This window comes from Nilaparvata lugens, chromosome 10 (genome assembly GCF_014356525.2).
Source record: "Nilaparvata lugens isolate BPH chromosome 10, ASM1435652v1, whole genome shotgun sequence".
NCBI classification, from domain to species: Eukaryota; Metazoa; Arthropoda; class Insecta; order Hemiptera; family Delphacidae; genus Nilaparvata; species Nilaparvata lugens.
This window is the reverse complement of record NC_052513.1, coordinates 38,513,058-38,525,480: the sequence shown is the minus strand read 5'-3', so window position 1 is coordinate 38,525,480 and position 12,423 is coordinate 38,513,058. Positions and strand designations below refer to the sequence as shown.

General features: G+C 32.5%; 2 protein-coding genes across 5 annotated transcripts in view; one reads left to right on the top strand and one right to left on the bottom strand.

Moving 5' to 3' along the window:
• LOC111053224 (potassium voltage-gated channel subfamily H member 8) overlaps positions 1–12,423 on the top strand; it is a 322,102-nt gene that overhangs the window by 290,421 nt on the left and 19,258 nt on the right. For all 4 annotated transcript variants that reach the window (XM_039436822.1, XM_039436819.1, XM_039436820.1 and 1 more), the window contains 2 exons: positions 9,715–9,878; positions 11,561–11,768. In XM_039436822.1, the coding sequence (XP_039292756.1) occupies positions 9,715–9,878; positions 11,561–11,768 (372 nt within the window). The remainder of the gene's footprint in view (positions 1–9,714; positions 9,879–11,560; positions 11,769–12,423) is intronic.
• LOC111058807 (transcription initiation factor TFIID subunit 9) lies at positions 665–7,485 on the bottom strand. Its single transcript, XM_022346379.2, has 5 exons — positions 7,124–7,485; positions 6,368–6,504; positions 5,195–5,341; positions 3,337–3,520; positions 665–1,723 (listed from the first exon to the last, which is right to left on the bottom strand). The coding sequence occupies exons 1-5, from the start codon at positions 7,248–7,250 to the stop codon at positions 1,542–1,544; spliced, it is 777 nt and encodes a 258-aa protein (XP_022202071.2). The 5' UTR covers positions 7,251–7,485; the 3' UTR covers positions 665–1,541.

Below are 12,423 nucleotides of genomic sequence, written 5' to 3'. Positions count from 1 at the left end.
AAAGAAAACTGAGTTTAGCACTTCAACAACCCATAACTCGCTTATTAGACCACTTAGAAATTTCAGTTGCCACTTTTTCTCACTCTTATAATAATCTGAACAATCATATTGAAAAAGATTTTCCAATTTGAATAAAAATAAAAAGGTGTACCGAACTGCCTTAATAGAAGTCTAGAAACGAGGCCATAATAATTATTGAAGCTCGTTAAAAAGTTTGTTTAATTGCTAGCCTGAGCTGATGAATAGCTCAAGACCTTGAGTGAAATTTGTACAAGAATACAGTCCAGTATAATATTACAGTATACATGGGTCCGTATGCAGATACTCGGTTTAAACGGAGAAATGTCAGCTGTTCGTTTAAACCCCGAATAAAACACCTTATGATAAATGCAACCATATCTACAAGTAAACTTGGGTTAGCGTTGAACGCAGATGGTACATATGGCCCATAGTGTAGTATATTTTTTATGAAATAATTTAACATTATGGAATTGAGACTCGCTCCAAAATTAACATTGGTGTCATGACCTCTATCTAGTATGATCCCCACACGCAGACTTGTTGTCTTTGTGGGGAATATTCATTATGCATATATCGTCTCTGCTGCTGTATTTTTTTCTTGAAAGATTATTTATAACTTGGTTCAGTGTAAAAAATAACACACTTTGAGATAGGATACATTTAATCTCCTTCTTTTTCTAACACATATTTTTAGTCACACAATATCTATAAATAAAAACTAATTGATAAATATTGAAAAATGTTCTACATTCTACAACATTCAGATACATTGATACATTTGAGTTGATAGTAAATACAAAAATTATGATTAAGAAAGATAAGAATATTACAAGCTATCAATTATTCCTTTTAAACTAAATTAACTATGTAGGCTAACAAAAACTAAAGTCAACACTTAATGTAAAAAAATATGGTTTACAAATAATCTGTGAGTATTGAACGGTTGATCAATGACGTTTCAACGATTAATCAACTTAACGGTGGTATCAACAATACTAAAGTACACACTCAATGTAAAAATATATGGTTTCTAAATAATCAGTCAGTTTTAGGATCATTGAACGGTTGATAAATGACATTTAAACGGTTAATCAAATTAACGCGGTCTAAACAAGTTTCAACTGTTTTTTAACGAACCAAGATTTCCACGGTTAATCAACTATAATTCAAAGGTGGTCTAGACAAGTTTCAATTATTTTTAACGAACCAAGATTTCCACGGTTAATCAAAAATAATTCAATGGAGGTCTAGACAAGTTTCAACTACTTTTCAACGAACCAAGATTTCCACGGTTAATCAACTATAATTCAAAGGTGGTCTAGACAAGTTTCAATTATTTTTAACGAACCAAGATTTCCATGGTTAATCGACAATAATTCAACGGAGGTCTAGACAAGTTTCAACTCCATTTTAGCGAACCAACTTCTTTAGAAAATTATTACACACATTACAACAAAGATAACACACAATTACAACACCAATCTTCTTTTTCTCCCTCTTTCTCTTCCTCTTCCCCCTCTTCACACACCTTGGTTGAAATCGTCGAATTGGGACTCATCTTCTCGTTTACGTTTCATCGGGTTGTCTTCGAACTCCATTTTAACGGTCTGCGCCAGCCTTGCAACTTCCACCTGTTGACTACTGGTCGACGGTCCTGCACTGATTTGGATCTTCGGTTTGACCTGCACTTTCTGGGCACCAGCTGGGGAAAAAAGAAGAAAATATACGTTACAATTTATTGGATAGAGCAAACAATACATTATCATCAGTGTTATCCTAGGGCAGGTCCATTCATGATTTCTCCTTCTCGATTCCTCCCTGTCATAGCCTCCTCTAATAAAAGGCCGCGGCCTACGATATTGCAACGTCGCAGTGTGGTGAAAAAGATTTAAAAAAAAAACCAGCTGATCTTTTTCACCAATCATGTATAAGATTCTAGGCCTACGCTACGACGTTGCAATATCGTAGGCCGCGGTCTTGTATTAGAGGTGGCTATGTCTCTGTCCTATGCTATTCTCTTCAGCATGAAGAGAATAATTTTTTGTTTCATCTGCTTCAACTGTAGTAAGTGACAGAACAAGTATTGTTGATGAAAAGTGTAAGTACATGTTTTTCTCATCTTATAAATCGATGAAGTACTTTCCCTCCTCTCAAACAATAGAATAGTCTGAAAACTAAAAACCGGCAATTGCCCAAAACTTCTTCTACTTCTTTTTGTCTGAAATCGTCCAAATATTATGTAGGTTATGTAGACCTACACACCAAATCATTAATCTTGAAATTACAAATTAAACTAGAAAACCCCCATTTTAAATTTAGATAGGTTGATAATTAAACTTTCGTAAAACGATTTATTATAGTTGGATAATAACGCAAACGATGATGAATATGTAGCAGTATGAGAAAATTATTGCATTTATTATTATTTAGCGTATGTCAGATACACAACACATATAAAGCTCATGAGTCTCAAATGTCTACATATACACTATATTTTTTTAATTTCTTCAAGATGTTGGGTAGTTTTTGGTCAGGAGAACATAAGTTTGTCTGACCGCCATTAATTGCTAGTCCATTTAGCGTTACCCAATGTGCACCATGGAGGCGAACTAGCGTTACACATATTCAAGTAAAAAACTTATTACTGGTACAATTTTGAAGTTAAAGAAGGTTAAAACTCAATTTCCAATTTTCACAGAAAAAAAACATTTTCAAAATTATCTTCACCATTACAAGTATCCAAAATTGCTTCAAATTGAAATTTATCACATAAAAACAATCCAAATATAGAATTTCTGTTTGAAATTTGCACCCAAAAAACGTTATTACAAATTTTGAAACATTGAAAAATAGGAAAATATGTAACGGTAGCAATACAGTAACAGTTTATTATTAACGTTATTCTTTATTCATTTATACAATAAGTATATTATAAAAATGATAGGGAGAGGAAAAATAAGGTAACCTTGTGCTATTCTTGATTATTATTAATATTATCAATATTAATATTACTAACTATCGGATTACTATTATTAATTTGATCATGAGAAAGCTTGATATAAATAAGTCTATAATTTATTGTAAGTTTAATGAGAATATTATTCCCATATATGATCTTATGGGATTATTCACACTCGCTGGACCGTGCTGTGTGGGAACAGTCCAATTAGAACTCATGGAAATTATTATTTCCACTGTGCCGGTAACTTTCACTGTCACTGATATGTGGAACCCAGCTTCATGGGCCTACACAAGGTGGGTTCCGAACCACCGGGAAGCAATTGTCAAACTCATAATTGAAACAGAAATACTCACTTGTGCTGAATTTAATCACATTCTTCGGAGTTGTGATGGACTGTGTGCGAGGTATGGTGGTAATATTGCCAGATCGTTTGACAACATTCACAGAAGTCGTCTTGGAGCTCATTTTCATTGATCCTGAGCCTCCGGCTCCACCAGAAAAGCCTCCAGCCATCATTGGTTGACCAAATTTGGTTGGCTAAAAAAACAAAACAAAATTTAAGAAAATTAGAAAATATAATATAGACTGACAGGAGAATACAAAGAATCATATGAGAATCCTTGCTTTTGGAAAAGGCTCTCATGACTTGAAACATGTTTTCCACTGATAAAATATTTATTTATTTAATCATTCAGAGTTACACAACTTACAGAAAATTACCACAGGCTTATAAGCCCAAAACGGTTCCAATTCTAATTTATACAACAGTCCAAATATAGCTAGGTTATGTGTCACCTAACATTCTTCAATTACACACTCAATTTACAATAAAAGGGTACTGAACTATATTTTTACTCTTATTTTTTTTAATAATAGTGTAGACCTGAGTAGAAACAGTGATTACTGACAGTCAAACAGACATCAATTATAAGTTTGGGAGCAATTAGAATCCCTGGAATATTTTGAATGTTGATCAAAATTATAGGATAATTTATTCGTACAAGTGATAAAGGTGTAGAATAAAAGATAAACGAAAAAAAATACGAAAAATTCAATTATCAGATAAATTTCTAAATCAGATGTAAATTTCTAGAATACTCTCTAATTTAAAAACAATTGTACGGTAAAATATCAAAATTCCTCAAAGAGGCAGTAGATTTTGCTTGATAAAGTTGTTTTTCTCCTAATCATGTATATTAGTTCATAATATCGGGGCACCGAGCTTCGCTCGTTATTTTCATTTATTGGTAAACAGAACACAATTCTTTAAAATGATCGTGTTTATATTTTACAGCTGGCTATACGTCAGCTTATGAATTTCGGGGATGAGATATTTTGATTTTCCACAGACGCACTTTTTTACTATCCACAGACGACGAAAGTCTCAGCTGGTTCTCCAAGGATGAATTTTATCCTTTTAATGTCGTTCAGCGAATTTTCCCAGGGATGAGACCTAGTGCAATCGAATTTTTATATCATGAACCTACTATGTTCCAAAGTTCGTGAGACTCTCAAAAGCTTTTAAGACCGAGATCCGGTAAAATACAAACATCTAAACATATAAACAGAAATTGCTCGATTAATAAAGTTCAATATTTTATTAATAGGATATTTTTGCAAGGATTGACATTAGTTTGAAAAACGGCCAATTTTATTCAGTCAGATAACAATATTATATTCAGAGATTTCCCTCATTCTTTATTCCACTTGATCGTTTTCTCCATTATATTGTCATTTTACACGTTCAATTTGTTGGTAAATAATAGTGAAGACTGATTTGGGCGTAATGTCTGTAGTCTTCCTTGACATTGTAAATAAATAAATATTCAATATTAGCCTATTATTGTCATTCACTGTGAATTAGTGTATAAGTCAGCATGTAATTCGCACGAATGAATGAATCTAAACTAATCATTGTGATGAGTCATGAATCATTAAATACATATATTGAGAGCTAACTAATTCAGAAACCATGGAATTATATCATTAAACTCAAGTCGCTTAACTAAGAGTAAATTTCAGGTAGGTAACACAAAACTAGTTTATTAAATTGTGTAAAATTTCATTGAAAATAATAAAAAATTATATTATATTGATGTTTAATTACCTGGGTATGAGAATCTGAAAATCACATATCATTTAATTTTCATGACTTCACATTAGGTGTTTACTTTCTTATATAATATTTTATATTAAATTTTATCAACTTACCTTCTTAGTACTCGTAGTTCCAGTATTTTTAAGCTTGTAATTGCATGAGTTGAGACAGTATCTGTCAGGTGGAAGTCTGATGCCACAGTGTGGCTTCACAACCGGCAAAGGTGTGCTATTTTTTGCCCTTGCAAGTTCCAACAGCATCTGAAATAATCAAATAATTAGGGATCAAAAAGAGGTTAATTTCAAGCATAGTGTTACCTGATTTGCACAAGCAGCATCTTGATTTTAAAAATTGAGGAAGAACAATTTCAAATATTTGAAATTTAGTTATATCTTTTAAATAATCAAATCTTATCACTGATCTGATCATTATCATGAAAATAATATACCCTGAATTCTGTGAATTTTGAGAACTAGGCTAGAAGATTTGAGCAAAACCCTTTTTGAATAAAAAGACAAATATGTTGTCAAATTCTACACAGTTTTATGCGGTACACGACCATGGTTTCGTGACCATACTGGTCACATTTCCAAGTTGACTAAAGCTGTGGTGACGAAACCATGGTCGTGTACCGAATAAAACTGTGTAGAATTTGACAACATATTTGTCTTTTTATTCAATTATGGAACGGTTCTACAATATTGACAATGACTCAGTCGAATTCTTCAAAACCCTTTTGTAGTTTATCAAAAAGTCTTTTTTAATAGTTGGATAAACTTACAGACTAATTGCAAAGACTCCTTAAGTTGGTGCCATTGGAAATAATCAAATAAAATTGAAGATTCAGGAGGTAATTGCACAAAACTTTTCTAACAAATTATTCATTCCTACGTGAATAGTTGGATAATCTAATAGATTCATAGAATAATAAATTGCACACAATTTCCTGGTTAGTGTCATTGGGAATATTAAATTGAATAAAATTAAAGATTCAAGAGTTAATTGCACAAAACGTTTTAACCAATAATTCATGCCCATAAACGGACTACAACATTATCCTCAACAAAATTTGTCAGTTTATTTTATATTATTGAGATAGATAACATGATTATAACCAATAGGTAATAAGTTAGGTTATATGAATCAAATACAAGTCCAATTAATAGTGCTATAAATCACTGAACATTTTAGATAGATGTTGGTATTGGAATTACTTGAAATAGGAATAGGAATGTAGACAATTCCCTGGTAGTTGACTATGGAGAAGACAACTAAGGAAAACTTACATCTCTGGAAGGAGGTGATGTAAAAACTCGATCAAGTTGCAATGTTGTGGCCAGTTTTACATCTTCAAGATCGATTGTTTTCTTCTTGGCATGGTTGGCATACACTCTGGCATCGTCTAGAACGCAGGAGACATAACCTGAAAAAATGTTAAAGTTGAAATTATGAACTGAGTTTTAAAAAATCATAAGTTGACCAGTGTTAATACAATGGATACTCAATTAATTTTATCATAACTCAAGCTGCGTGAATAAAAGGAGTAATTTTTAGGTTTAAATAGACACAACTATGATTTTTTTAGTATAATGAGTTTACTCTAAGCAATTTGTATGAATGTGCATTTTACAATATGAATTACAAATACGGTAGATTTTGATAGACTACATAACTATCACTATGAAAAAATGATTTTTTTTAACGACAAACGGGTAAAATCTGAGCGCTTTGAGCAAGAAATGCAAGTAAAATAACTTGACATTTACAGTATTGTTGACATAACCTAAAAGTTGGTATATCTCAATTTATATAATAGAACGTTGGCAATATCTTATTTTTCAATGTTCTATGCATCATTTATGTAGTTATAATTTTTTACTAGATTTCAATTGATGAAATAAACAGGAAACAAATAAATAATGTGAATTTGATTAACAAAAACATCGTCTTGATATATAGGTTAGGTGCCGGAGAAGGTCTCAACGATACATAGTTATGGAAATACGATAAATCCTACAAATTAGATAATTAAAAATACTTACGATAAATGAATTCAAGCAATTGGTTGATCACTCGAGGTTCATAATCGGTTATGCCCATTTCTTTCAGCATTGAAGTGATAACCCGTTGACTGGGCATCGTCTTATTACTTTGCGTTTTTCCCATCATGATGACTATTTGATAGACTTTTTACTTGTAAAGTGTGAGCAAATTGTTGACCACACTATTCAGTGCAGATAACACGTGAAAACAGATATTACATTTAATTATTACACTAGAAATGACTGCATATTGACAAGTAAACACTGAACAGAAAGCCAAGCCGAATGCAAAGCAACAGGCAACAAACGCCCTACAAATAATCAATAACTGACTGTCCCAGCAAGCAAGCAGCAGCTGAGTTGGTCGCTCATGCAGCCTAGCGGTGTAAATCTGTACTACTGTATAATACGATTCACTTTATACTGTCAGCATATATTGAGTTAGAAGCATCAATGTCGTTCCAAAGAAATACTGCCAGTCTAAAGAGTCATTCTCACTATTTTAGTGAGATTCTCATTATAATGACAGTGGAAAAAAATAGAAGATCAGCATTGCCGAGTCTCTGCCTTGCTACTCAAAGTAGCCAGCTATTTTTTCAACAATGTAGAAATATAATTAATTACAAAATATTCTCAGTTCTTATTTAATAATTGGAAAATAAATGATCTTGAATAGAACATAATTGATTAGGTACTTTAAACAATAATAAACAGTCAATATTACAAGACTTTGGATTATTTCTATTGAGAATAGCTAATACTAGCATATCCAAATATCCAAAGTCTTGTAATATTGAGTGTTTATTCTTGTTTAAAGTATTCAATTTTGTTCTATTCAAGATCATTTTATTTTTCAATTATTGAAAAAAAATTTAATAACTGAGATTGAATATTTTTTAATTAAGTTAATTATATTTATACATTGTTGGAAAAATATCTGACAACTTTTGCGGAGGTAGAAAAGGATAACGCTATCTGTTTTTTCAAATTATAGACAAGAATAACAACACCAATGTCAATCAAATACAGTTCTGCCATTATAACGTGGACCTCACTATAGTCGTTCGTTTTTAATATTGACGATCCATATTTCAAACTTGAACAAAAGGATTTGAAGAAAATGTAAATAAACTCTTCTGTTGAGAGTTTATAAATAATTCTATTGTCTATGAATGACCCCAAATTTCTATTTAAGAATTGGAACAGGTTACATTGTAATCAGTTAGAACAATAAAGTTATGTAATTAAATCTCCTTCTTGTTTTATTTTAATTCATCTAGCACAATTTCGATTCAGAGTTTAGACTTGAAAAGATTACGTTTATTATCTATTCATTCAATTGGTTGATGAGCAAAGGAAGACAGAACATAGAAAACATTATTTCAAATAACAACTAACCACCTAATGACTTACTAAATACTAACTAATTGATAATACACACAAAAAACTAACAAAACCTACTCTAGAACATGGTACGCCATAGTGGAGTAGGTCAATTTCCACACAGAAAAACTAAACAAGTAGAGAACACATTATAAGAATCTTTTGTAACTAACTATTGTATGTAATATTGTAATTTATCTAATATTTTTGTAATTGATGTTGTAGTTTTAGTTTTTTGGGAAATAAACATTTATTATTATTATTAATAATTATTTTATGAGATCAGAGTAGACTTCTTAAGAGTATATTTATTCATTTATTTTACAGAACACTATTTATTTTTCTAGCGTATGGCATTTTTGACAAAATAAAGAAAATTTCACACTATAAGTGCACGTCAAGGGTTGAAATGTACAGCATTGCCTGGGGACTGGCTACAGTAAAGTCGTTAGCCTCGCCAAGGTAGGCACGTCTCTCACATTCAAATATGATGTGGTGCACTGTCTGCTCCATGCTCCATCGCCCCACAGTCACATAGTGTGGAGTATACAAGTCCCCATTTGAAAAATGATGCATTACATCTCCCATATTTAGACCGAATTCTGTTAAAATATTCTAGATATATTCTGAATTCTAGATATATTCGCTGATAATTTGCGCAATTTTAGTGAAAAAATGTTATCAAGCTCTTAAATTATAAATGCTCAATCAATTTTGCAGACCAGAAAAAATTTAATTTCAAATTCTTCTCCTTGAAATAGGTTTGCTACCTATTTTTTTCAAATAATCTATTTTTTTATTATTCCTTTAGTATTTTTTCTATTTTCTATTGTGTCTTGTGTTATTTTCTATTTATAATGTTCCTTCCAAACTATTTTTATTGCTATTTTTCGTTTTTTCTATCTTACTAATTTAGTTTCAGTTTGTGCAAAAAACAATCGATTTTCAATTAGGCTTGTTTTGGCATAAAGCTGTAAGCCTCTATATGTTGTTGTAATTTTTCTATTGATGTAAATAAATAAATAAATAAAATATAAAAATATATTTACAGAACACTCTAATAATTGAGAATGACATAAATGTCCCAGAGATAGAAGCTCATAACTACTCAAAAATGTTATTGAATTGATTACAACTTTGCAATTATTGTATAAGCTATCATGAACTGGGGCGATTGAAAGTAACAGAATATTTTTAATATGTTTCAGATATAATTCTCAACTTTAGGACAACCTATGTGAATAGAAAAGGTGAAGTTGTCTCAAGTTCGAGTTCGATTGCCATCAATTACGGCAAAGGGTGGTTTGTACTTGATCTTCTGGCTGCTATACCATTCGACCTACTCTATGCGTCTGATGTCTATAGTGGCGAGGTAAATAATTGTACTCATCTATTTCACTAGATTAGAAATTAGTCTAACATTAGACTGTAGTGTTGTTGATAATAGCTCATAAAAGAAATATTTATAATTTAATATGATTCTGGAGTGTATCATCATCTACAAAATTTATTGAGATGACGAATATTTTTAAGTTTTATCTATAATATAATCTAAAATAGAGTAAAGAGCTGGCTTATACACGTACGGGATAGGTAAATTGTGTTTGACGCATCATCACGTGTGAACTACTGCACTGATTAACTTGAAATTTTGCATACAGATTCTCAATTAACCAAGGATGGTTATAGGACTATTTTCAAGATTTCTTCAAGATTTGAATTCTTCAAGATTTTATGACGTCAAGTTTTAAAATAGACACTTGTAGAGCACGGATGCTAGTCAATTATAATCTATTATCGACCTATCGCTAACAATATACCTGTAAAAAAGTAAATTCGTATGGCTTTTGTTGGTGGGGAGTCCCTTGCGGGAAGGCCCCACCCGTCTGAATATATAATAATTTAAGCCGTCAATGGGCCTTACGACTGTCATACTTCAGCCGGGACCGACAATTTAACGTGCCCATCCGATAACACGGAAGTGATCTGGTTAAAAAACATTTGGTAATGAGAGGGTTTGAGAACCCAGGATCTCTATGCTGCTACGCAAGCACTCTATCCACTAGACCACGGATCATTCCAATATACCTGTTAATACAGCTTAATAAAAACAATATGAAAACTTGTAGTACCCTTTATTATTAAAAACTTTAAAATAGTTCAACGACTAGTTTCGACAATAACTTAGGTCATTTTCAAGTTGAAATGTACAAAATAAATAAACAAGTTGATACTATATTATATGAACATATAAAGGGTTCTACAAGTTTTTATATTGTTTTTATTAATTTATACAAAAGTAGATCATAGAAGTGAAGTGTTAATACAGGTATAGGCCTACTACCTGTTATACAGATAGACTACTCCAGGGTAGTCCTGTCAATACATAGCTGAGAAGGAGTGATCCGTGGTCTAGTGGATAGAGTGCTTGCGTAGCAGCATAGAGATCCCGGGTTCGAACCCTCTCACAACCAAAAGTTTTTCAACCAGATCACTCCCGTGTTATCGGATGGTCCCTGCTGAAGTATGACAGTCGTAAGGCCCATTGACGGCTCAAATTATATATTCAGGCGGTGGGACCTTCCCGCAAGGGACTCCCCACCAACAAAAGCCATACGAATTTACTTTTTCATAGCTGAGAAGTTGAGACTTGTGCAACCTACAGCAACTATATAACCATGAATATATAGTAGCTGTCAGAACTTCCTCACATCAGGAATAAATTGGAGAATGAAGGCAAGAGATCGTGATGGATGGAGGCGCAGTATTGAGGAGGCCAGGGCTCAATATTTGGGCTGTAGCACCATCAAAGAAGAAAAATATAGTAAATATAGTGCAACTCTGTTGAGTATTATTAGTTATGTTATTATCACATGGGATAACAATAGTCTTCCCAATACATAATAGCCTATGATATATAGATTCTATTTTTGTATGACAGTATGTAATCTACATAACCACCAATCACTGATTTGTTTAAACAATTTGAAATACTAATTATAATTTGAAGTAATAATATAATTTGACAAATTTATTGACTATTTCCGTTCCTAGGAACACGGCCAAATACATCTGTTGAAACTGACTCGACTTCTGCGCTTGGCAAGACTGTTGCAAAAGATGGACCGCTATTCGCAGTACAGCGCCATGATTTTGACGCTTCTCATGCTGTCATTCACGCTGGTCGCTCATTGGCTGGCCTGTATTTGGTTTGTGATTGCTGAGAAGGAGCGATCCAGATACGACAACAAATGGGATCTCGGTGAGTTATAACGAGATAAATTCCTTGGTAGAGGGTGTTTATTATCTTCCAAATTTCAACTTCTTTACAGTTTTGGGCTGTGCCTGTTGATCCTCCACCAAATTATTTTGAAAAATAATTGTGTATCATTAAATCAATAAAAGTAGATCTAAAACTAAAATTGTAATTTTTCACATTATTTATTCATTTGTTACATTTAACAATACACAAATCAAATATATGATTAGAAAAGGATCAACAGGCCTAGCCCAAAACTGTTCCCTTTCCGAATTTTGATAGTAGTAAGCCAATGTCTAAAAGGTAGGTTATGTTGCTTCACTTTATACAGTACGGTAATTCTAAAATCACTTCTAATTAGGAATTAGAACTTTCTGATAATAATCATCCCCAACAGTCTCCAACACGTCATACGAACTATTAAAAAATTTCCGCTCGTTCCAAATGAACGCATCCCGACGTTCCACTCCCGAAATTGTGAAGAAATCCACAGCCAACACATTTGTCCCCAGAGCAACGGCCGGATCTAGAAACCATTCATGAATTTTGTCAGAATTTGCTTCAGCCTGTGTCATCAAATTATTCTTCGGGTGCCCAAGTACAGTCCATGAGGTCGCCGTCAGTTCAGCCATGACAGCTGTCAGGGTTTCCGAATTTT